Source organism: Mauremys mutica, chromosome 1, assembly GCF_020497125.1.
Source record: "Mauremys mutica isolate MM-2020 ecotype Southern chromosome 1, ASM2049712v1, whole genome shotgun sequence".
Taxonomy (NCBI): domain Eukaryota; kingdom Metazoa; phylum Chordata; order Testudines; family Geoemydidae; genus Mauremys; species Mauremys mutica.
The window spans coordinates 93,785,750-93,811,607 of record NC_059072.1 but is presented as its reverse complement, the minus strand read 5'-3'; the positions used below and the strand labels follow the sequence as shown (position 1 = coordinate 93,811,607).

General features: G+C 52.6%; 1 protein-coding gene and 1 long non-coding RNA gene across 2 annotated transcripts in view; one reads left to right on the top strand and one right to left on the bottom strand.

Annotated features, from left to right (window-relative positions):
• Positions 1-8,092: 8,092 nt before the first annotated feature.
• RPS19BP1 (ribosomal protein S19 binding protein 1) lies at positions 8,093-12,337 on the bottom strand. Its single transcript, XM_045001301.1, has 4 exons — positions 12,052-12,337; positions 11,808-11,933; positions 11,185-11,282; positions 8,093-9,591 (listed from the first exon to the last, which is right to left on the bottom strand). Exons 1-4 carry the CDS (start codon positions 12,305-12,307, stop codon positions 9,451-9,453), a joined length of 621 nt encoding a protein of 206 aa, XP_044857236.1. The 5' UTR covers positions 12,308-12,337; the 3' UTR covers positions 8,093-9,450.
• Positions 12,338-17,879: 5,542 nt separating this feature from the next.
• Positions 17,880-25,858, top strand: part of LOC123347982 — a 57,739-nt gene continuing 49,760 nt past the window's right edge. Inside the window, exons 1-2 of the long non-coding RNA XR_006573135.1 lie at positions 17,880-17,996; positions 20,178-20,302. This is a non-coding gene — a long non-coding RNA (uncharacterized LOC123347982). The remainder of the gene's footprint in view (positions 17,997-20,177; positions 20,303-25,858) is intronic.

Sequence of the window (25,858 nt, the reverse complement as noted above, 5' to 3'; positions counted from 1 at the left end):
GACGGCCTCTGCAAAGCAGCCACAGAAGCCGTTGGCCCAGCCGCCGCCGACAAAAACGGTTCAGGCTGAGGCAGTGCACCGTGCCGTCGACTCTGGCGCCACAAGGGCCGTCGAGTCCGGCACCCCCCAGCTCCCCGGTACCCACCGAGGAGGAGCTGCGGATCCCGTCCACGCCTGAGGCGTTTGCGACGGCGAGGGAGCTGATTGAGCTCACGGAAGCTCAGAGCCTCCGGCCCCCGGCACCGCCGGTGAGGGCGCCTAAGTCAATAGGCAAACCACTGATGATGCGGCCTCCTTCCCCGGCTGAGCGAGACGGTCGGCGCTCCAGGCTTCGGTCTCGATCCCGGTCCCACTCTCGGAGGAGGTCGCCGCCGCACCGGTCCCGGTCCGGAAGGCGGTCTACATCACGACGATGCTCCCCGTCTCGGCACCGGTCGCAGTCCCGGCACCGCTCTCAATCACGGGGCCGGTCGCACTCCCGGCGACGGTCCCGGTCACCGAGTCACCGGCACCACAGCACGTCCGGTTCCAAGTATCGCTCTCGGCACCGAGACTCCCGGAGCCGCTCACGACGATGCCGCTCGCGCTCAAGATCAAGCTCCCGGCACCGTCGGTCGAGCTCCCGGCACCGTTGGTCGAGCTCCCGGCACCGCGCCTCGCGCAGGTCCCGCTCTCCGCTGACGTCTCACGACCAGCACCGACCTTCGGCACCGGCGAGACACGTGACGCCGGCGTCGGCCGTCCGCTCGGGGGCCGCCACAGCTACTCCCTGGCCTTCGCGGGAACCCTCCATTGCTTCCGCGGAGGGCAGTGTGGTGGACTTCAGGGCTGAGTCTCTTCCACGGGACCATGGACCCCAGCAGTGGGGATTTTGGGTACCCTGGGCCCAACATGAGCAAGGGCCCCCCCTTCCACCGAGACAGGCGAGTGCGGTGCGTTCCGTGCCGGAGGCCACTATCAGCAGGTCCCCTCCGTCTCCAACGGGACAGACCACCTCCCCTCGAGGCCCGCCATTGGGGCAGGAGACACTGGCGGCTGATCGCCCAGGGGCAGAGCAATTGCCTGAGGAGGTGCTGCCAGGCCAATCCTCGTCCTCTTCACCTGACGAGGCGGTGGCGGGGGCATCACCATCCGAACCCCCGCCTATTGACCTGAAAGCGCATAAGGACCTTCTCCGACAGGTAGCTAAAGCCATTAACCTGCCCATTGAGGAGGTCCAAGAGGTCGATGACCCAGTTACCGATGTCGTGGGAGCGGAGGCCCCCGTGAGAGTAGCACTGCCATTTATCCGCACAATCCAGCGGAATAATGCTACCATCTGGCAGTCACCTTCCTCTGTTCCCCCCACGGCGCGAGGGGTGGAGAGAAAATATTCCGTTCTGCCCAAGGGGTACGAATACTTGTATGTGCACCCAGCCCCGGACTCTCTGGTTGTCCAGTCCGTGAACGACCGGGAAAGGCACGGGCAGCCGGCCGCTGCGCCAAAGTCCAAGGAGTCGCGGCGCATGGACCTCTTGGGGCGAAAAATCTATTCAGCGGGAGGCCTTCAGCTCCGCATTGCAAACCAAATGGCCCTCCTTTCCCGGTACACTTTCAACATCTTGGGGTGCCTGGGTAAATTTGCAGAGCTGACCCCGCAGGACTCTCGCTGGGAATTCTCGGCGCTCCTGGACAAGGGCAAGACAGCCTCCCGGACCTTGATTCGAGCGGCCGTGGACTCCGCGGACTCGGGAGCCAGAACCGTGGCTTCCGGGATAACAATGTGGCGTATTGCGTGGCTGCAATCCTCCACCTTGCCCCCGGAGGTACAATACACCCTCCAGGACCTCCCCTTTGAGACTCAGGATCTCTTCTCTGAAAAGACGGACACGAGAATCCAGACCCTGAAGGATGGGAGGGTTGCTATCCGGACTCTGGGCATGCACACGCCGGCCACCCAGAGACGGCCTTTCCGGCAGCAGCCCTACCGGCCTTTCACCCAGGCCAGGTCTAGGCCTTTTAACAATCACCGGACGGCCCCCTACCGCCGCAAGCCGTCGGGGGGTAGGCGTAACCAGAACCAAGGCCCCTCCAAGGCCCCTAACCGGCCTTTTGATGGGACACCCGAGGACGGCCCACCACTCTCCCCCCAGGATCCATCCCTATTATTTTCAAATCGCCTTGCCCACTTCCTCCAGGCGTGGTGCTCCATAACATCCGACAGCTGGGTCCTCAACACCGTCCAGCACGGCTACCGCCTGCAGTTTATTTCGCCCCCTCCCTCCCACCCACCTTCCCCGTCCCTCTTCAGGGACCCCTCTCACGAGCAAGTCCTCTTACAGGAGGTCGAGACTCTGTTGAGCGTGGGTGCTATAGAGGAGGTGCCTCGCAGCAGGCGGGGCAGGGGATTCTATTCCAGATACTTTCTCATCCCCAAGGCGAAAGGAGGCCTTCGTCCCATCTTAGACCTCCGGGAGCTCAACAGACACCTGTGCAAGCTCAGGTTTCGTATGGTGACCTTGGGGACCATTATTCCTTCCTTGGATCCGGGAGACTGGTTTGCCGCCCTCGACATGAAGGATGCATACTTTCATGTGGCAATTTACCCCCCCCCCCCCCACAGACGCTATCTGCGCTTCGTGGTCAACGAAGCTCACTACCAGTTTGCGGTGCTACCCTTCGGCCTCTCCACCGCACCGAGAGTGTTCACCAAGTGTATGGCGGTCGTGGCCGCAGCCCTCCGCCGTCGTCGAATTCACGTGTACCCGTATCTCGACGACTGGCTGATTCACGGTCGCCCCCAACAGCTGGTAGCGGCTCAGGTGACCGAGATACTGCACCTGTTCTGGTCTCTAGGCCTGCTTATCAACGCGGAAAAGTCCAGCTTAGTTCCAACACAAAGGGTGGAGTTCATAGGAGCGGTCCTCGACTCCAATTTGGCCAGAGCCTGCCTACCCCGTCCTCAGCACGAGACGATGGTCTCGCTCATACGGACACTGCAGGCTTTCCCTACAACAACGGTGCGTTCCTGCCTGCGCCTGCTGGGTTACATGGCAGCGTGCACATTTGTGACCGCACACGCAAGGCTGCGACTTCGCCCGTTCCAGATGTGGCTGGCATCGGTGTACCGCCCCCATCGCGACCCCATAGACATGGTGGTGACAGTTACAAAGCCCACTCTCCAGACGCTCACCTGGTGGCTGGATCCGGGGATTGTCTGCGCAGGGGTCCCGTTCCGCCCTCCTCGCCCGTCTGTCATCCTGACCACAGACGCCTCGGCGCTTGGATGGGGTGCTCACATAGGAGACCAACACACCCAGGGTCTCTGGTCAGCCCAGGAGCTCTCCCTCCACATCAACGTCCGGGAGCTGAGAGCGATCCGTTTGGCGTGTCTCGCCTTTCTGGCCCACCTCCAGGACCGCTGTGTAGCGGTGTACACAGACAACACCACAGCAATGTTCTATGTGAACAAGCAGGGCGGAGCCCGATCCTCCCCGCTTTGCAAGGAAGCGATGCTCCTATGGGATCTTTGCGTGACCCACTCGATTCGCCTAGAAGCGTTTTTTCTGCCAGGGGTGCAGAACACGTTGGCCGACCATCTGAGCAGGTCCTTCGCCTCCCACGAGTGGTCCCTTCGCCCGGATGTGGCTTACACAATCTTCCAGAGGTGGGGGTTTCCCCAGATAGACCTGTTTGCCTCCAGGGCCAACAGGAAGTGCCACAGGTTCTGCTCGTACCAGGGTCAAGCTCCGGGCTCCCTCTCAGATGCGTTCCTCCTACCATGGACGGATCCCCTCCTCTACGCGTTCCCCCCGTTTCCGCTCGTCCACCGAGTCTTACTCAAGCTTTGGAGGGACAGGGCCCGCGTAATACTCGTCGCTCCGGCCTGGCCGAGACAGCACTGGTACACCCTGCTGCTCGAGCTGTCAGTTTGGGATCCCATTCCCCTCCCGTTATGGCCGGACCTCATCACTCAGGACCTCGGCAGGCTTTGTCACCCGAACCTGCAGTCGCTGCATCTTACAGCTTGGTTCCTGAGTGGTTGACCGACGCAGAGAGAGGTTGTTCGCTGCCGGTACAACAAGTGCTGCTCGAAAGCAGGAAGCCTTCGACGCGCTCTACCTACCTCGCGAAGTGGAAACGCTTCGCACTCTGGTGCGACCATCGACGTCTTAACCCATTCTTGGCCCCCATCCAGACCATCCTCGACTACCTCTGGTACTTGAAAGGTCAAGGTCTCGCGATCTCTTCCCTAAAAGTGCACCTGGCGGCTCTGTCAGCCTTTCGGCCCGCCATAGCAGGTCGGTCTGTCTTCTCTAACCCAATGGTTGCCCGCTTCCTTAAAGGGCTAGACTGTCTATACCCGCCGGTACGTCCTCCTGCCCCGACCTGGGACCTGAACCTGGTTCTCGCTCAGCTGATGAGACCACCCTTCGAGCCCCTGGCCACGTGCTCTCTGCTTCATCTCACCTGGAAGACGGCCTTCCTCGTGGCCATTACATCCACCAGACGAGTCTCGGAACTCCGCGCCCTGACGGCAGGTCCCCCGTATACTGTCTTCCATGGGGACAAGGTGCAACTTCGACCGCACCCGGCCTTCCTCCCCAAGGTGGTGTCGGCCTTCCATCTCAACCAAGAGATCTTCCTCCCGGTCTTCTTTCCGAAGCCGCACGCCTCACCTCGCGAGCAGCAGCTCCACTCCCTGGACGTCCGCAGGGCCCTCGCTTTTTACATCGACCGGACGAAGCCCTTCCGGCGTTCGACCCAGCTCTTTGTGGCAATTGCCGACCGCATGAAAGGCGAGCCGGTCTCCTCGCAGCGGATTTCATCCTGGGTGATGTCATGCATACGGACATGCTACGAGCTTGCTCGCGTCCCCCCGTGCCGACTCACCGCACACTCGACGAGGGCGCACGCCTCGTCGGCCGCCTTCCTGGCCCATGTCCCCATCCAGGACATCTGTAGAGCGGCCACCTGGTCTTCTGTCCACACCTTCGCTTCCCACTACGCGTTGGTGCAGCAGTCTCGAGACGACGCAGCCTTCGGCTCTGCGGTATTACACTCCGCCACGTCTCACTCCAACCCCACCGCCTAGGTAAGGCTTGGGAATCACCTACATGGAATGCATAGGAGCAATCACTCGAAGAAGAAAAGACGGTTACTCACCGTAGTAACTGTTGTTCTTCGAGATGTGTTGCTCCTATCCATTCCAGACCCGCCCTCCTTCCCCACTGTCGGAGTAGCCGGCAAGAAGGAACTGAGGAGCGGACGGGCCGGCTGGGGTATATATCCAGCGCCATACCGGCGCCACTCCAGGGGGCGCCCAGCTGGCCCGCCGGAGTTGCTAGGGTAAAAATGTTCCGGAGAAGCCGTGCACGCGCGGCGCGCACACCTACATGGAATGGATAGGAGCAACACATCTCAAAGAACAACAGTTACTACGGTGAGCAACCGTCTTTTCTCCACACCTGTAGTTATTTTCATCACCTCTCTCTACCCCTTCTTTCTGCTGTATTGTTTTAGAGAAAAGGAGACAATTACTAGAAGCCTGAGAGCAGGTGTCCCACTGGTTTATAAAATGGCATATATAAACTATTCCTTATGCATCCTAATGTTGGTTGCTGCAGCTGCTGTTCAGTGAAGAGGCTTTTGCTGAGCTGGTTGGAGTCTTATTGCAAAAAGTGGTGTTTGAGTAATGCACTGTACACTAGCTTGTCTGTCAACATTGACTCTACCATTCATGTTGTAGGAGGAGTGTCAGCTACACCCTGGCTTTATGGACCTGATTCATAAGCTCGCCCAATACTAAACACCCAGGGACTGCTTTGCCCTGTAATTCCTCTGCTAGAAGTAGACCACTGCCAGACTCGCATGTTGTTTACATTTATATTAAAGCTGCTGTTGCCTTTTTCCTCCCTGTGGGTGGGAAAGTTATACATAAGATGGCAACCCCTGCAGGTTTAGCTATCTTTATCTTCCACTGCAGCATACTCAGCCAGTGGTGCAGAGCTGGGACCAGAGCCAGGAGTCCAGCCACCATGAGCTCATCCAACCCAGTGCTCACCCCACAGCAGTAGGAAGGAATCAAGTGTGGGAGCAGACAGCTAAAACAGAAGGGATTACACTCTGACAGGATCAGCTGTTCCAGGCTGAAGAGCTTTAGGTTATATGTTAGGAACCTTTCCCTTCTGCTTCTGTCACTGGAAGCCAAGGGGAAATAGGAGCTATTTAAAAGTAAGAGCACCTGGGCCACTCCTTGCACACCAAACTCCTTTCTCCCTATTTCTTGTGGGGCACAGCTTTGCCTGTAGGTGATAGCTGAGTGAAGCAAGAGGCTCTTCTGACACTGCTTTCTCAATACCTCACAATGGTCATGCACTAGCATTTGCACATTTAATATATTTTATATAATGAAGTCTCCTGTAGTTCCACACTCCACTGTCCAAAATGCTGTTCCTTCTACTTACATGTAGTGAGCAGTGGCCTATAGGGATGGGGAAGAGGACTCACTGGCCTGCTCCGTCCCAGTGTCATGCATAGCTGGGCTATGCTCTTCCACTTGATGGACAAAAGCAAGCCTGAAGAAGCCTTCACACTTGTGGGACTGAGATCAGTTAATACAGGCAGAAACAGCAGTTAGTTGGAATGTGTAAATACATGTTTAAATTGTTCTTAGCATGTCTCATGGTTACAGGGCTAGCTGCACCTCTGTTCTCTTCCTGGTCTGAGTACACTCCCTCAGCTGTCAGGCCTCGTGACTTCACCTCGCCTGGGGAGCAATTCCACAGTTCTCACACAGGCTGGGTCTAGGAGTGGATCACCTGTTCTTACCCAGCAGGTCCAACTGGATTCAGCTCTTATGGTTCTTTCCTTCTGGAGTCTGTGACCAGCAGCATACACAGTGACCAAATAACCTCCTTAAAAACAATACTTTAAATTTTAACAGTAGGAACAAATAATTCAGAGGATTTCAAAAAACAGCTAACAGTCTCTATGCCTATCACTTTCCATCTCCCAATAGCAGCCTAAGAAAACCTAACTGCTTCAGCCTCCGCCATGGGTAGCTGGGTCAGTCTGGTGCCCCCACCCGACCACCTCCTCTCTTGTGAGGAAGCCCCTTTTTAAATGGCCAAACTTCTTGTACTTCATTCTCAGACTTGGGCCCCTCTGGATAAAACTAGTTTTGCAAGTTGGCTGGAAAGGAGGAAATCTAAAGTCCTCAAAGATAAACATTTGGGCATGATCCCTTGACAACCCTTCAGTGTTTGCTTGCTGAGGGGGAGAGGACTGCCCAGGCCTAATTTTTAAGCCCCCTTGACCCAACCCTTCCTTCCTAACCTGAGACAGTGCCATTCCCTCCAGCCTATAGTAGTTGTGTCCCATCGGATGGCTCAGCCCTATGGAGGGGTGGCTTATTTCAAGTTGTTCTTTTATTTCCTGCTTCTATTAAACTAATTTTCATACAGTAAACACCCCAATAACCATGTCAACATACATATTCGTAAGTTACAGAGCAGCTCCACTACTATCACAGTAGGTATGACAAGTTTATTTTAAACAAGATGGCAAATTAAAAATGGCTCTTTAAACTTACTCTAGCCAACTTCTTGAAACAAATTCAAAGTACAGTTAAAAAAACCAGAAAAGCTGCTCATTGCCATATACATTTTTTTGTTTTTGCACCAAGAACATGCACAAAAGGGAACTGGTCTTTGCACTGCTCTAGTCTGTCTGCAGAAGAGAGAAATGAGTAATTGAGAAATCCCCTCTCCATCCTCTTACACAACAAGTTCCAAGCCACATGTACAATAAGGAGCACTACTAGTGCCCAGGATTAACTATTTTGTCACTACAGCTGCCTGTTTCAGTAATATCTTGACTTCCCAAAACTGGCATTTCTGAGAAACCCTCCCTGACTCTGTCTATTGTGTCACTGTGTATTGCAGGCAAGTGGGTGACAAAACACACCAATGAGGACAGAGGAGCAACAGAAACAAATTTGGGAATTGCAATGAGACTAAAGGGAAGAGTGTGTACAGGACTGCTCGACATTTCAGCTCAGCCAGGCTATTTTACAAGGAGGCAATGATTCATGTAATTGATATTTGGGCTATTTGGGCACTCATTCTTTTTACCCCTTTGTTTTCAAGTGGAGAACAAGGGTCCTGCTTTTTGGATGGATAACAGATGGCAATAACGTAGTCACCAACCTTCCAGAAATACATTGTACCTGTATAGGCGTAGCAAAATGGATGAATGTCTCTGCAAAATCAACTTCCCCACCTGCTGGCCAAACTATATGTTGCAACATCCAAAGCATTTAGCGTTGTTTTTTGGGTAAGAGAGAATTGCCTCCCCTTGATCCAGCATCACAATCACTAGCCAAAAGGTCTCAACAGTATGCTGCCTTCATCTTCACCAGCCGGTGGTGTTTGCAAGGCAGGGAGGGATGGATATTCTCAGGGGAAGTGACAGATAGCCACACCTAGCAGGTTTGGGACAGAGGAGCAGGTGTGGGTTAATACTAGGGCCAGCTGTACTATGCAGCAACACCACCCCCATGTGTTTAGTACCCTGATTTAATGGGCTTGAGTGTAAACTACCAGCTGTATAAGGAGATCTGTGGGAGGGAAGGCTGGGAGGAGTTCAGTACAGAAGGGTTATTTCACTTCCACTCAGCAGTCTGAAGAAGGAAAGTAGAAAATACCCATACAGTAACATAGGGAACAGAGACCTTTCACATAGCCCTAAGTCAGCCTAAAAAGAATTGTGCCTGAATTGCTTGAATGATCTGTGTCACCTCTGCCAATCCCACCCTACTGGAATAATCATTCCACCACAGAGGTAAGCAAGTACACTCTTTGCCATAGTGACTACTGATCAAGCACCATAAGCATACACGGCATTACCCAAGGAGAAAAAAAAGTGAAGATCCTTGCCTGATGGAGATCATAACCTAAACAGAGGTTTGAATAGTACTCACATCTCCTTTCTAGAGCATCCTTCCTTTTGCTGATAATTTGTTCCAGCTGCTCCACAATTCAGCTCTAAGTCATCTCCTGTGCTTCCCCTACTGAGACCTGCCATTTTAAGCTGTCTTTTCCAGATCAGATGGATAAAAGGATCCTGCCTCAGAGGAGCAGAGTTTGCATCTGGCTTGAACGAAGAGTCTGCTCTACTCCAAGAGAACATGAGTGAGGTGCTGGCTGGAAGTGGGCAGTAGAGGAAATATGATGCACCCTAACAACATGATCTCCCTGGATGCTTTTGAGTCTACAGCATCCCATCCCATCCTAGCAACTAACAAATTCTGTACAGACATTAAGTCTTGCAGTGGACGTGACATCTAAACATATGCTGGCAAGAGGCATAATCGCACTCCCCTGGTCTCCCATCCCAAACAGGAGGACAGGGTCAGTCCCATGCTCTGAACACTCAGTTTTGGAAAGCTTGGAGTTGCAAGACTTCTCATCACACTGCTCCAGCTCGCCCAAAGTATTCTCTCTCAAACTTCCGGAAGTCTTCCTCCGTGAAGACAGTGCCTTCAGATTTCTTCTTTGGCTTTTCTGGGGGACGGTCTCTAGATTTCCTGCCCCTATTCTGGTCAAGAACCTTTAAAAAATAAGAAAGAAAGATTATTACAGCCTTTGCTAATCCAGTCCCAGACAGTATAAACTACTGTGCAAGTAATTCTCATCCCAAACTGCAGTAACCCCCTGCTATTCCAGTCCTGGCAATGCAGAGAATTAAGACAGATGTTTACTAGGGTTAACAAAAGCTTGTGTTTGGGGCAGCAGCAGATTCCACTTGGGTTTTTGGGACTAATGTCAAAGAAGCAGCAATAGAGCTGAGACTGAGGGCTTTGAAGCCAAAACCAGCTGCTAGGGCTGAAAGCTCATCACACATTTTGTTAAGAAGAATTGGTGATTTACAGCATCCCTTTCGGCTGCTTAGTTCTCTGCCTTTTGGTTTTGGCATGAGTCCAACTATTTGAAGACAAACAACAAAATATATTTCCCAGGTGGGTGGGAAGTACTACCCAAGGTGTTGTGAACTGCTTCTGAGTTACTGATGAACTGCCTGCAGCAGAACAGTTTCCCTGCTGAACAGCCATTGTAGCGTGTAGGACAACTCAACAGGGAGAGGGAGAAGCATAGTCTAGTGGGCTACACACAGGACAGATAAAGTTAATTCTGTGTTCTCAACCTGGCTGCAACACCAATGCCATACACAGTGTTGGTAAAGCCTTAGTTTCTCCCACTGGAACGTGAGGATACCACCTCCCTCCCTTAGAGGAATTGTGTGACTAGTACATAGGACACTATATATGCTGAATTATTAAATAAACATAATCAACTTAATACATTTGTACTCGTTTCAAACCTTTCATGGGAACAGCAGCTATAAAGGAAACAGAGCAAAACATTTCCTTTTTTCCCCCGTTTACTTTTTACACCTGACAGACTGTAGTCGGTTTCAGTAGATTCCCTAGTTGTATGGGTCTTTAAAAATCAACATGAGAAAGAAACATTTTAAGTGATAGGAAAACAAAACAAAATCTCACAAGGGGCCCCACATGTAGCACCTAGAATTAACTTTTTTTAAAATGGTCAACATGACATATACTCATTGGGTCTATTAAAGACAGCTATGGAGGGCTGTAGATGCACAAAGAAAACCAGGTCTGAATAAGGGGGCAAGGACTGTGGGGAAGAAATGGGTCAGAGAGAGGGAAGAGAAGTTTTAATGAAGAGAGTAAGGTTATATGATGATATTAACATTGTCAGCTACCCTGAATTCTATCATTAAGGGGAGAAAAATGAAAATAACCCAGAATTCTTGACTCCATTTATATAATAGAAGATTCTATTGGATACCCCAAAATACACATTTTTCTGTACAATTAGTTTTGGGAAATAGGCCCTACAAAATCATCTTGGTGGATTGTCCCAAAAATCCTAAAGCTGGCCCTGGGCATAGTTGTGTGATCATTATAGATCATTTTGGGATCTGGGGGTGGTGGTGGTACAGGAAGTTATTTTGTAAACATACCTAAAAATTCTAAGGTCAACATTAGCTACCACCCAAACTCATTTTCAGCATTGACCTGTGCCAGAGGTGTTAACCAGTCTCCAAGGTGAAGGACCCATGGAAGCCACTTCCCCTTTAGTAGTATTCTAGGGAACAAAAACAAGACTCCCTTGCCTGCTGCGTGACGGTTTTGTCTGCAGTGAATTGGCTCTTCTTCATGTACTGCAAGTTCTTCTTCAAGTGATCCACAGCCTGGTGCTTCCGATACTCCTCTGGGACAGGGCAGAGAGCAACAAAACATCTCTGTAAGCGTGTATTGTATAACAACTAGATGAAGAGTACAGAGAGCCAGGTGGGGGTATCCCAACCAGGCCGGGGTATGACACTATTGCTAGAGTGTGTGTCCGGGTGCATCAAAACTTTGTTTTAGGAGTCATGAGAACAGGATATCCATGAGAAGTGCAAGGTAATGGTGATATGATTGCGATCAGGGCCCACGTGGTGCAGCCAGGCACAAAGAGGTTCCTAGGGAGCCCTGGTCACGAGCAGGCCGGGCTAGGAGGTAGGGTTACCTGCATGCAACCGGCTGCTCCCCCCACAAAGCTGGCGAGAGAGCTGTTCTCCTACTCAAGACGGAATAGGATGCTAGCGCCCCACCCGCTTCTCCGCAGGGCCCCGGGGGCGGGGTGTTTTCAGACCAGCTGGTTCTCCCGGAGTGAGTCCCAGGTTTCTGTGCGCAGCCCCCTCCCACCAGCAAAGCAACATGGGGTAGTGGCGGCGGGGAGGGTCTCAGTCACCTATCGCCGACTTGGTGACCTTGCCCTTGACCGTGGCCTTGTCCCTGCCAGGACCCCGAGCCGCCTTCTTCCTCTTCAGGGCTTTGCGCGGCCGCTGCTGGGGGCTGCTGAGCCCGGGCTGGTGTCCTGGGGGCGGGGGGGAGAAAGTTAATGTGACCGCGCCGGTGAAGGCTCTTAGCCCCCCTCAGGCCTGGCCTCGCCTCGCCTCCTCCGGCCCCAGCCCCGGCCTCGCCCGCTTGCTCACCCGCCGCCGTCTCCAGCAGCTCCAGCCCCTTCCTCAGCAGGGAAGCCGACATTCTCCCCGCTCGGCCCACGTGGAGCCGGCTTCCGCCTCCTCCTTCAGCCCTGCCACACTTCCGGTCCCCCGCCACGTCGCTTCCGCCGGCAGCCCTGACACACTTCCGGTCCCCCGTCACGCCGCTTCCGCCGGCAGCCCTGCCACACTTCCGGCACCTACGCGCGGGAAAGTCACCGGGACTCCCCGTCCCGCACATGCGCATAGGGCGGTCTGGGGGGTCTCTCGTAGCGGGTTTTGTGGAGGCAGCGAGCGCGGGGCAGCTCCTGCCCCCCGCCCCCCAGCAGCGTGAGGGGAGGCCCAAGGGCAGGAAACCCCGCCCCCCCCCGATGCCATCCTGGGTTCTTCCCCCCCCCAGCTGCCAGCTTTGTGGGGGGAGCAGCCTGCTGCACGCAGGTGACCCCGCCCGCCTCCTCCCCCTGCCTGCCCCGACCGGGGCTCCCTGGAAACCTCTGCGCCTGGCTGCAGCGTGTGGGCCCTGATCCGAGCAGGGCCGGCTCCAGACCCCAGCGTGCCAAGCGCGCGCTTGGGGCGGCATTTTGCCGGCAGGGCGGCAGGTGGCTCAAGCGGACCTCCCGCAGTCATGACTGCGGAGGGTCCGCTGGTCCCGCGGCTCCGGTGGACCTCCCGCAGGCACGTCTGCAAGAGGTCCCCCGGAGCCGCGGGACCGGCGACCGCCAGCGCGCCCCCCGCGGTGTGCCGCCGTGCTTGGGGCGGCCAAATTCCTAGAGCCGCCCCTGGATCCGAGTCATCAGAGCATCCTTCGCTGGTGCTTCTGCTGCGGGCCTGCTGCAGAGCTCTGCCTGCCTCGCTCACCGGCAGAAGTTGGGCCAATAAAAGATATTCCCTCACCCACCTTGTCTCTCTAGTACCACCCCCCCCCCCATGCTGAGACTGCAAACTCTTCAGGTCAGGGGCTGTTTCTGGCTTATTTGTATATAGCCAACACAATGGGGCTAGGGGCCTGGAGGTGCTGCCACAGGGGAAATAATAAGTATAATGAAAAGAATACCCTGGTATGATTTTCCAGACCAAGCCGCAAAACAACTGGGTCAAATCCCAGTCTGACTCCTGAGAGGCACAGAATTTAACCTTGCCAAAAGTTATATTTACTATTCATTAGTATTTTACTTATTTATATAACACCCCCTGACAGAGACGATGTTATTCTCTTCTAAATTTAGTCATAATTTGAATAGGTGGTCACAAAATTATTTGATTTTTAGCCAATGCTGGTAGCAACAAGATGCCATGAGAGAAGAAGGGGAGGGGTTTATGCTCCCTTGACAAGTATGCTCTTAAGGCCCCGCGGGGGGGGGGGGGAAGATATGCTAGAAGTTTGCTTCCATTATTTTTCATGGCAAAAATATTTTACAGACAAAAGTGCTAGTGTAGACAAAGCCTGCAAAGCACTTCCACTTTTCTCTTAACCACCAGGGGCTGAGAGCATTGTTCCCACTGTTATGGGCTTGTGTAATGAGCATTCAGGAGTCAGCCTGACTGAAAAGAAGGCACAGCACTTTCATTATACTTCTAGAACTTTTTAGTACATAATGGGCATGCTGAGAGGCTTCCCATTAGCACAGTCAGCTCCATGTGAGATCTATCTTTACATCCCCCTAAAACAACACGGAAGTAAGCTATCAGCATGGTCAATAGATGTAACATTTTCCAAAGTCCTGTCATTAATTCATTATAGTGTATTCCAGTCCTGTTAGTAACTGGGAGATTTTCTCCAGGCATGACTGCTAAAGTTCCTCTTGACTATGTTCTGACTTCCCTTCACAGGTGCCTGGACTTGTCAGCCTTAGCAATGCTGGTGTCTGTAATGATTCTACAATGGTTCCTGTCATGCTTCTGCACTCACTGACACAGATTTTCTCATGACCTTTTCTGTTCCTCGAGGAATCAAGTTTTTGTCTATTTTCCCAAATGCCAAGCCATATAGTTTTTTCAGCAGTTCCCTTAAAAGTGCATTGATCATCTCTACATTTTAAATTCATTTTGCTAGTTTATCATCCCCTTAAATCACTGTTCATTCATAGGGTACAACTGCACTGCAATAAAAGATCTGCAGCACAGCTGCAGCTGGCCAATGTCAGCTGACTTGGGCTTGCAGGGTTTGGACTGATGAGCTAAAAATTGCATTGTAGGCATTTGGGCTTGGGCTGGAGCCCAGGCTCTGAAGCCCTGTTAAGAAGTCGAGTATCAGAACCTGGGGTCCAGCCTAAGCCCCGAACGTCTGCACTGCAATTTTTAGCCCCGCAGCCCAAACCCCATGAGTCCAAGTCAACTGATCTTGACGCTAAGACTCAGTGCCGCTGTTTGTTATTGAAGTGTGGATGTGCCCATAGATTCATAGATTGTAAGACCACAAGGGACCGTTAGATCATCTAGTTTGATCACAGGCCATAGAATTTCACCCAATTACCCCTGTATTTAGCCCAATAATTTGCATTTGACTAAAACATATCTTCAAGAAAGGCATTCAGCTTTGATCTGAGGACATCAAGACATGGAGAATCCACCTTGGGAGTATGTTCCGATGATTACTTGCCCTCACTGACAAAAATGTGTGCCTTAGTTCTCTGTGGAGTGTGTATTGGAACTGTTATTTTGTTTTATCCTAATCAGCAGTTAAGCTACCTTTGCTCAGTTTAGGTCCTACATAGCTTCTGTTGGACCAGTAGTTTACTTTTTAAAGTTTGGTGTTAGGGCTCTTTGTCTTGGTATTTGCAAAAATTGCTCAGTATTTAATTATGTTCTTTATGTTCTCCAGCTCATATTAAAATTTCATCCAGTATAATTCAGCACTTTGTCAACCCTTCAAAAATCTGTGCAATTGCTTTTTCAAATGCTTCTGAGGTGGAATGAAAACAGAATGGTACTCATTAAAATGTACAACTTCCAAATAAGTCACTAGCTTATAGCTTGACTCATCTAACTTTACTGAAAAAAAATGCATGTCCTGCATCTCATACTGAGACTGTCTTTTCTCCTGAGAGGTTTGCTGTCCATCCGCAGCTTTCATCAGCTAATATTCACATTTTATGGTTTGATTTAAATCAAATAACTCAACACACATCCATATTTTATTTGGCTTTTTCAATTGTAAGGTTGGAATTGTCCCACCCTATAGGTTGATCTAACTTTCAAATAACTCACAGCGTTTCCATATTATCAGGTTAATTTTCTGCTTTACGTCTTAGGGCAAATGGAAAGTTTCCTTCCTGGATGGATTGCTGAAGTTTCAGATTTGTCTATCCTAATGTGGTACTCTCCATCCAGTTAATATAGGTCTTGGAGGGCATTTGAGAATTTTCCTATCAGGCTTCCTGTTCCCTCTATGTGATTCTGTTCCATTTACAGTAAGCATCTTTTTAATAACTTTCACCCTACAGAGGTTTTTAATCTTATAGCAGGGTGTCAGTGTTGCTAACTCCGATCATTTTATAGCAGGTCTCATGATATTTTGGTGTTTTTCTTAAAGCCCCAGCTCCTGGAGTTAGGTGATTACATGAGAGTTAGGTGATTACAGCTTTCATTCTGTAAAAAAAGTCAGTTTCTAGCCCTCATGGTTGTGGAGAAAAGCAGATGTGGCCCAACTGAAAAAATAAAGACAAATGAAAAGACCCTGCAATTTATTATTTTTTTAAATTAATTGTTTAAAGCCAATCGTATGATGTTTTGAAGGCCTGACTCATGAATTTTGAATATGTGGGGTTGGCAGTACTGGTGGGTATATCTATATTTGTTCCTCGGAAAGTGAGAGATATGGATGTTTAAATCAATATGTAATAGTTACTTACCCTTGCACTGGTACATTATGTGCAGAATATGAAATATGCTTTGCCTTAAATAGCAGCACCATTTCATTAATTACAATATTACGCTGTTCCATTGGAATAACATCACTTTATGAGCCTACAGCCAACTCTGCCCTTATTAATATTTAGGTGTATTTGCCAACCTGAAGCAGTTTGTGCTGAAGTGACTCTACCTCCAAAGAGCTATGGATCACTGTGTTGCTGTTCTCCAAGCGTACAGGCATTCTGGCCTTTTAACTGCGTGACACGTCTTTGAAAAATGAGCTTTCCTCCCCTGAATATGAACAAATGCCAGCCAATTCTTCAGTTCGTGTTTGTGAACACATCTAGTGCAGAGGTAGTTCTGCTGGTCAGAAAACCTTTTATTCTGGTTTGGATTATTTTGTTTTACTTCATTTCTATTTTCAAAGTCATATCACCTGCACTACGTGCTATCCATTCTGTACCAAGCCACTGAGTCTGCATGTCACTAATGTCACTGCTTCTACAAATCTCTATGGCTCACGTTAAGATTAAATCAGCTTCTTATTGTGCCAGGTGCTGTACAGACATGTAATAAGAGACAGTCCCTGCCCTGAAGAGCATTCAGTCTGAACAGAGTAAGGGAGTATTTTTATCCCCATTTGAAGAGGCACAGAGATTAAGTGACTCATCCAGGGTGTTGGTGACAGAGTTAGGAACAGAATCCAGTGCTCCTGAGTTCAACGCCTGTGCCATAAACCACACGATCATTCTAAGTGCTGCAGTGTTGATAGGAACTGGGAGCACAGAAAGGTCCTGCATAGTTACACCAGAGCTAAGTGCTGTGTCAGTAATAACCAAGAAGTGATAGAGTCAGCACTACTTCCAAGTGTAATGGAACCTCTAGACGTCACTCTGAAAGTGCCTTCCAGAGCATCTCAACTCTGAACTTCAGAAACACTTATCGATATTGAAAGGCTAAGGAGGCCTAACTTTTTTCACTTTAATGGGTAACAGGGCAGACTGCTTGAACCTTGCTGAGGTGTTTATTCTGCCTCCTAGTCATCTGGATCTCTGTTAACACCCTGAACTTCTTTTCTTTGGTTGAAATCCTGACCCCATTGAAGTCAATGGGGGTTTAGCCATTGACTTCAGTGGGGTCAGGATTTTACCCTTTGACTTCTAGGCCTTGGCCTTTTTTCTTCTTTGGATTCAGACTGTCCTTTCTCCTTTTCTTCCCTTTGGCTTTAGGCTTGCCCTTGCCCTTTCGACTAGTCTCTCTGGGTTTAGATTTGGCCTTTTTCCTTCTACTCATCTGTGACTTTTGACTTAACCTTCTCCTTCTTTCCTTTATTTTGTTTGACTTTATTTCCCTGGCTTCCCACATTCTCTTGTTCAGGACTCTGGACGATGCTGTCACAGTCTGAGACAGACTCGCCTCTGAAAATGTTCCAGGGTTGGAGACATGCTGATGGGTGCCAGTGGAAGCAGGGACTTCCAAAGAGGGGACTGAGTGCATTTAATGGTAGATTCTTTTGCAAGAGAGATTTGCTGGAAGCCTGCCCTGGCACTTAGCTTTGGGATTACTTGGCTTCTGATAACAGAACCAGAGTCTGGTCAGCTCAGGGATGGCTTTATCTTAAATGGAGAGTGCTTTGAGATATAGAAATGAAACATGCTGTGGTAGAGCCGAGTAATATGCTCTCCACGTGCTCTTATTAAATGGTATGAGGTCAGTTATTGTTAAACTGGGCCATTTTCAAACCAGTGATAGGCTCTGTAGCAAGTTCCTAACCCCTGTGCCAATTTGGATGAGCTTTAGGCCTGGACTGGATTAGCCTTTACAAACAAGTCCCAGGGGGTTGCAGTCCTGAAGCTGCTGCAACTCCAATGCTGCTCTCCTACCACTAGAGGCCACTGTGCAGAGCAGGGTGTGAGAGGGACAAGCGACTGCTCCCAGCTCTGGCGGCCCCAGCCACTTCTCCTTGCTGATGTCCCAGCTGTTTCAGTGCAGGGCAGGGGTGCAGTAGTGCTGCTACTCCTGCCTGCTTAAGGCAATGCTGGCAGCGGCCTGGCCTCCCCATAGTGCTGCTGCAGTGACTGAAGGTGGGTCATGTCTCCCCCTGCCAGGCCTGGAGATAATCACTTGGGGATGGGAGGGGAGTCTCCTCCAGCCCAGTGAAGATGGCCCTTGAGGTAGCTGCAGGGTGGGGACAGGCCAGGGGGGCAGGTTTGTATAATTTTTGGTGGTGCCCAGAATGAGTCCAAGTCCCGCCCCCCCATACCTGCCTAAGGCTCTGGGAGGGAGTTTGGGTGCGGGGGAGGTGAGGGGTGCAGGCTCTGGAAGGGAGTTTGGGTGCGGGGGAGGTGAGGGGTGCAGGCTCTGGGAGGGAGTTTGGGTGCGGGAGGGCTAGGGGTGCAGGCTCTGGAAGGGAGTTTGGGTGCGGGAGGGCGAGGGGTGCAGGCTCTGGAAGGGAATTTGGGTGCAGGGAGGCGAGGGGTGCAGGCTCTGGAAGGGAGTTTGGGTGCGGGAGGGCGAGGGGTGCAGGCTCTGGAAGGGTGTTTGGGTGCGGGAGGGCGAGGGGTGCAGGCTCTGGAAGGGAGTTTGGGTGCGGGAGGGCTAGGGGTGCAGGCTCTGGAAGGGAATTTGGGTGCAGGGAGGCGAGGGGTGCAGGCTCTGGAAGGGAGTTTGGGTGCGGGAGGGCGAGGGGTGCAGGCTCTGGAAGGGAATTTGGGTGCGGGGAGGCGAGGGGTGCAGGCTCTGGAAGGGAGTTTGGGTGCGGGAGGGCGAGGGGTGCAGGCTCAGGAAGGGAATTTGGGTGCGGGAGGGCGAGGGGTGCAGGCTCTGGAAGGAAATTTGGGTGCGGGAGAGCGAGGGGGTGCAGGCTCTGGAAGGGAGTTTGGGTGCGGGGGAGGTGAGGGGTGCAGGCTCTGGAAGGGAGTTTGGGTGCGGGGAGGCGAGGGGTGCAGGCTCTGGAAGGGAATTTGGGTGTGGGGAGGCGAGGGGTGCAGGCTCTGGAAGGGAATTTGGGTGGGGGGAGGTGAGGGGTGCAGGCTCTGTGAGGAAGTTTGGGTGCGGGGGGCGAGGGGTGCAGGCTCTGGAAGGGAATTTGGGTGTGGGGAGGCGAGGGGTGCAGGCTCTGTGAGGAAGTTTGGGTGCAGGGGGGATGAGGGGTCAGGCTCTGGGAGGGAGTTTGAGTGCGGGCTCAGGGCAGGGGGTTGTGGTATGGGAGAGGGTGAGGGGTGCAGCGCTTACCTCGAGCAGCTCTCAAAAGCAACCCACACACCGCTCTGGTTGCCGCCCCTGCAGCTCCCGTTGGCCACAGTTCCAATGGCAGAGTCAGTGCTTGGGGCAGGGGCAGCGCACAGCGACCACCCCCACAGGGGCTGCAGGGATGTGCCAGCTGCTTCCAGGAGTGGTGTGCCACATGGAGCGAGGGCGGGCAGGAAGCCACTTTAGCTCCACCCGCTGCTGGTGGTGGCGGCAGGGGCCCCTAAGCCCTTTTAAATTGCCCGGGGCGGCAGGCGGGGCCGGCAGTGCTTACAGTGTTTGAAAGAAGTGGGGGTTTAGCATAACCTGGGATCAGCAGTTTTGCTAAGACAGTGCTTCAAGTGCATCCCTCAGCAGCAACCCACCCATAGGCGCTGAAACTAGGGGTGCTGTGGGAGCTGCCAAGTGGTTTCCATTATATCCAGGGTTTACATTTTGATTTAATGGCTCTCAGCACCTCCACTATACAAATATTGTTCCAGCACCCCTGGCCTACCCGATTATTGCCAGGTCTGGGGCCCCTTGCAGCCTCCCCACCTACACTTTAAGCCCTGGGGGAAGGCAGGGTAGCAGACCAGCTGGCCCGCTGCCAAGAAGACAACAGTCAGTAACACTGGGGGAGACTCGCTGGGTCAGGGGGTGGAAGTGGGAGGCAGGGCTGTGTGCTTAGGGACGACACTTACCCCAGCCTCACCCACTGAGGTTGTGCCATGGCTCGCTGACAGGTCTTTGGACAGGCTTGCCCAGGGGGTGTAACAAGGGGGTATCGTTTGTCAGCCCCGGCAGTTAAGGTTCCTATTTAAGTCACCTCGGCTGCATCTGAATGTGAGCACACTGCCCGCTGGGGAGCCCACACTGGCTCCATGGGTAGCGTTGTCCCGGAGAAGGGTTCAGATGCTGAGGATTTGAGCTAATTCCTCCCAGTAATGCCCCCCGGTCTCCTTATTCTCCTTGCTAGGGACAGCGTGAAGCAGGCTGTCGGGAGCTGTAACTTCCCCCCTCTGTTTTTTCTGAAGGTGAGGAAACAAATAATAGGTTAAAGGGGGGAGAAAAACCCCAAGCTGGAAACTTTTGAGCTGGACTTGTGCGTGGAGCCGCAGCCCCTTCGCCGCTAGATGTCGCTGTGAGGCAGGATTTCCAGGTGAGCCGGGCTGCTGCTGTTAAAGTGGAGGGCCCACCTCAAGCCAGGGTCTTACTGGGAATGGAGGGGGAGGGCAGGAGCAGGGTTGGCCTCTTCTGGGTTTTGCTCCTTCCACCTCGGTGTTGTGTATGTCGTCAGTAAGGCGTCGCATGGAGGGAGGCTTGTGATCTTGGCTGCCTGTGGGTTCCCGTGACCAGATCCTGCCTTTTGTAAACGCCCCAGAATATTATTTCATAGCCAGCGGGGTCTTGAACTAGCCAGCACCCCTGCAACACTAGCTTCCTCTCAGCAGTGTCCATCCTGGAGTGCGGTGGTGCGAGCTTCCTCTCAGCAGTGCCCATTCCATACCAACTACAATAGCAGTTCTTGCCTGGAGTCCCTAGCTAGCACTCAGCCCTGGATTACTGCTCCCACCTCCGTACAGTGGACTCACATGGATCGCCCCTCCCACACACACATGCAGCAAAAGGCAGCAGTGCATTGCCTGGGCTCTGTGAGACCTCCAGGGAGCCCTAGTACTAGGGCAGAGTGTTGGGACGGGGGCAGAAGAATTGCGGGATGAGCTGCGTGTCTGTGCTTGGCAGGGTCGGGCCTGCTCTGTGCCCACTACTCTCCTATCCCACTGCATTGCTGGAATCATTAGCTGGAAATGGAGCCAAGTCGTAAGCATTGTGCTCCCTCTCTATTACCAAACCAACAGTGTGATTAGTGAGATCAAGCACGCGGACCCAAACACACATTTAGAGTCTGTCGTGCGCACACACAAGGGAGGACATCCAATTAAAGGGACAGGACTGCCTGCGACGAGGGGCAGGCGCCAGTGTGGATACGTGGCATACCCCACATCTGTATGTCTCACTTCCCAAACACAGCATGTAACCTCCCTGCCTGTCTTTGCCATTCCTTTTCCTCTCCTTTGTCTTTTTCATTCTCTCTATTCTTCATCTCCTCTCTCTGTCCATCTCTCTACATCCCCCGGCCCCTTGTTTTCCTTTTCTGATTCCCTCTCTCCTGATCTGTCATCTCTTTGCCTCTTGCTCCTTCCACTAGGGTCGGCCTTCAGCACAAACTGCTTGGCGTCTCATGCTTTTTTTGAGGAGAAGGGAGGGAGCTGGGATCTTGTGTTCATTCTGCAGCTCACAGCCTGGCCTGACCTTGCCCCTCTGGTACCTGAACTGGAGAGGGAGAAAATTAGTCACTTGTTCTACCCTTCCAGCAGCTGGAATCATCACAGATCATAAAGCCAGCCTTGCCTCTCTTTCTCTTGCCTTCCTTCTGTACCTTTCTTCCCCTCCCCCATCCTTAGCAGTGTGTTACTGCCCTGTGGCACACTCTGACCTTCTCTCTTCCTACATAAAAGAAAGACGGATAGGTTCTGCAGAAGGGAAGTAGGAGAGCGGAGATGCTGTCTCTGCCTTTTCCCTCTCTGACTGGGATGCCTCTTGTTCTAACCTTGAGTTCCCTGTCTCCACACCCTCCCCAGTTTGTCTCCACACCCTCCCCAGATTGGAGATGGACCCCATGGCCACTTTCCCCTCCTCAGAGGGATCTCCAGCTCCAAGAGTCTGTTGGCCACGCTCTAGGAGCGGGAATAGGGTGACCAAGAAGCTGTGAATCAGCAATATGCTGTTCTGGCAGGAGGTTTGGAGAATGAAAGTGGTCATGTGGGGGGTAACGTGATTCCCTTGCTGGTTTGTTCTCTTGGAAGCCAGGAACAAAGGAAGGAGAGAGCCGTTCACAAAACCACCAATCCCACGAGGGATTGTGAGTCTGGTTCTTATCTCACTCAGTGTAACTCCATCCATCTCGGTTGCCTTTGTCCTGATTTACACCAGTGTAAGAGCACAAGCAAGCTCCAGTATGGCTAGGTCTGTACCACAGTCCCAGCTTGAGTAGACATACCTTAGCTAGCTAGCTGTAATCCAGCTAGTTTGTGTACCAGAGCAGTGTACGTTTCAGCCTGGGCCCTACGAGTCCCTGCAGAGCCCTGGGTAATTACTCGCGGGGCTAGCCCAGGCTGACGTGCATGCTGCGGCGGCTTCCCTGCTTCAATACCCAAGCTAGCCAGACAAAAGCTAGCTCCGGTATGTCTGCTCGAGCTGCAGTCACACCCCAAATAATAGACAGTATAGACCTAGCCTGTGTGTGAACGAACATGCTTGCTTATCAGCAGAGTCTCTGTGCCCGTGTGTTTGCACATTGATGGGTGTGTGGATCAGGATGCATGGCTTTGCATGGACCTCAATGTGTGGCAGTGTTGACTTTGTACCTGGCCCTGGGTGGAGTTTGAGGGGTTGTTGGTGTCCGTGTGTCTATCTGAGGGTGTGCATGTGTCTTGTCTGTACGTGTAACTGTTTGCACGTGGCTGCACGTGTGTACATCAAGGAAGGAGAGAGATATGGAAGGGGTGGGAAGTGAAACTCCAGCACTCTGTGGCGGCCACTTGTGTCCTGGCTGCCCCCCGTGACTGGGGAAGGACACCGTCAAAGTTCCTGTGCCTTGCAGATCCCAGGGCTGTGGCTGCCCCTGTCACTTGTGCTGGGAGAGTGCCAGTTGGGAGACAGAATACCACTCCGCTTGATCAAGTGCCAGGCCGCATTAACGTTCGCTCTGTCACAGCATGGCGCAATTAACGCCGGATTCCAGCAAATGAAGGAGGGCAGAGGGGTTGAATGGAGTCAGCAGCTGGGCAGGTGGTGGAGAGAGGGCTGTCTCTGCACAGCCCAGATGGGTAACACTTGAAACCTTACCTAGGGGGAACCTGCAGCTGCTTAAGACTCTCCCCTCGGCAGGCCGTGCTGCCATGGAAACGTCCCTAAATGGTCTGCACTAGTGCTTTGTTGACACAAACAAACCTGGGACTGGACTGCTCTGGGGACAGGGTCCAGAGCCTCTCACCCCTTCCAAGCGGGCCTGAGTTGAGGTGCTGGGGAAGGGGCGGGGACGACAGCATCGCTTTGGGGATCGTAATGAGTGTCAAGAGGACGGGGAGAGCAGCAGGCACAGTGCATAGAGGAGGCGGCGGCGGGATGAGCCCTACGGGGCCGTCTAGCTAATGATGCAGAGCTAATTGGCAGAGTGGGCATTGCCGTTTAACAAATGGTCAGGCGCATTGGGCAGACAGGGAGCTGCAACTGGTGAGACAGTGGTTGAAATGGTTTATGAGCCTTTTGGGAAGAGTTCTGTAGGAATAAGGGAGAGGGCACGGATCCAGAGGGAAAGTGTCCTGGGCTAGGGAGGGAGGGTGCGTGCGTGCGTGCGTGTGTGTGTGCAGCATATAAACAGAAACAGCTCCTTGCAGCAATGCCCCATCAGTGCCAGCTGAGGGCTGAGCAGCGTGAGCTTCCTCACAGCAGGGCCTTGTCTGGGCCAGCCAGGCACCTGCGTTTAACACCCCGTTGGCACAGCGCCCCCCCATGCCTGTTGTGGGTGCCTTGCCTTGCTTGGGCGTCTTTTTGGGTTAACGAAATCCTGAATATTTCACTCTTCTGGAGTCCCAGCCTCCCTTCCCACCGGGTGGTTCTGCTCCTTCCCTGTGCCCACTAAACAAGCTATCTCCTTCCAGCATTGCCTGCCTGTGGCACTTGCCTCTGAAACAGGTCAACTAGTGTTGGGGGCTTTGCTGGGACATCCTAGCCAGGCACAATGAGCCAGCTTGCACGCTGGTTACCATCCACCCTCCTCCTCCCTTGGGGGAGAGGCGGGGAGGAGTATTTGTGGATGTTGGGGTTCACCAGGCCTGGATGAGGCTGCACTTGTGTTCTGGGCCATTCTTGTCTCAGCCTGGGCATTCTCTCCTCTCTCCGATTCGGTCTCCCCCGCCCACCTAGGCGTCCTGTCACTTTCCAATTGAAAAGCCAAATGAAATTTCCAGGCGGTTTGCAGCCTTTATGATTCACTTGTTTGTTTTCCTCCCTTTCTGTCTCTCTCTCTCCTATTTTTTTTATTTTTAATTTATTTCTCTCTCTCTCTCTCTGTCTATTCACTCCAGCCACCTGCCTGCTTTGAATTTAGTTTGCACCAAGGGCAGGAGAAATTCATTTTCCGCTTTCCTATTTTATACAGTGTTATTTTATACAGTGTTTTTTTTCTGACTGCAGAAGTAAATGGAGATGCCATGGAGATATGTGCTTTCTCTCACCTCATCCTGCTCTTTCTTAACTACCTGCCCCACTGCTGAAAACATCTGGCGATCGCTACCCAGTGTCTCTTCCTCGTCCCAGCAGTTCAGGGGAACCCAGTGACAATAAATGTGGCCACCGAGTGTCAGAGCAAGGAGTGGTAGCGTTAGGAAGCTCAGTGTGCAGAGGATCATCCCACATGTCTAGCTCCTTGTGGGGCGCAGAGGTGAGGGATCTCCTGGTGTGGATTTGACGCTGGGCTGGAAGTGCACCTCATGGCTGAGCTGGGGCATGATCTGGGGGTGAGGGAGCTCATGCTGTGCATTGGGTGCTGGGTGGATGAGGAACTGTGTGCTGTGTTGGAGCTGTGATGGGCATGCGGGTGATAAAGTGCACCATGATTAGGCCATTTTGATGCACCTGGGGAAGCAAGCTCACACTGTGGCTGAGCCGTGCCATGCCACCGGAGCGGTGAGGAGGCTTATGCCATGGCTAAGCCGTGATGGGAACCGCGAGGAGGAAATCCATGCCATGGTGAGCTGTGGTGGGGCACGAGGGGAGGAAGTTCATGCCGTGGCTGAACCAAGCTGCGGCATTGGAGTGAGGAAGCTCATGCAGTGGCAGGGCCGTGATGGATAGTGGGGGCAAGGAAGTGCACAGCATGGCAAGGCCCTGAGAGAGCATTGCATACAGCTTGCCCTGGGTGCACCACAGATCTGTGTTACGGCGCTGTCTTTTACTGTCGGGAAGGCGGACAACTTTCAGTGAGGGGGAACTGAATGGGAAGCAACTTCCAAACTTAGGTGGCCCAAAGATGAATGTGTGTGTGTGTGGTGCTCAGTTGCATGGCATATTTCTGTGATCTGGGTGTGTGTGTGTGTGTGTGTGTGTGTTACCTTTTAGAAAGGAAGACTCGTTTATCTCAGCATTCTAATTGTGTCCCATTAAAATGCAAATTTGGGTTTATGCATTGAAATTGTCAGTAACGTTGCCATGGCAACTGGAGTTTGAGGGTGGGGAATTGGAAGAGGTGGGACTGTGCGGCTCTCCTCAGAAGCCCTGTCGAGTAAGTCCAGGTAACTGAAACCCTCAGATCCGAACATTCCCCGCCAGCGAACGCTGGGGCAGTGCTGAAGTTCTCCTAGTAATAGTGGCTTGCTCCAGGATGGCGTCTCCACTGATCCGTGTAGTCCAGAGGACCAAGTCTCGCAAGAACCAGCTCTGGTCCTTCAGAGGACAGTGAACCCCTCCCACTCTCCCGCCACCCCCCACTAATGCAGCCAGGGGAAAATCCTTACTGAGCCCCGCAGGCTTCCACCCTGAAGTGCTAGGTTCCAGCACCCTTACCAGAGGGAGTAGATACTATTACAGAAGCGTTACAACCTCCCGTTATAAACTCCCAGCCAGACTGCCATCCCCGGTGGCCTCCTGCAGC

Excerpts from the sequence above, each read along its gene's own strand:
- RPS19BP1 (XM_045001301.1), bottom strand. The coding sequence starts at position 12,307 with ATGCGCATGTGCGGGACGGGGAGTCCCGGTGACTTTCCCGCGCGTAGG. Across the intron at positions 11,934-12,051 it reads GCTGCTGGAGACGGCGGCGG|GACACCAGCCCGGGCTCAGC; the intron begins GTGAGCAAGCGG and ends CCCCGCCCCCAG. Across the intron at positions 11,283-11,807 it reads GGTCACCAAGTCGGCGATAG|AGGAGTATCGGAAGCACCAG; the intron begins GTGACTGAGACC and ends GCCCTGTCCCAG.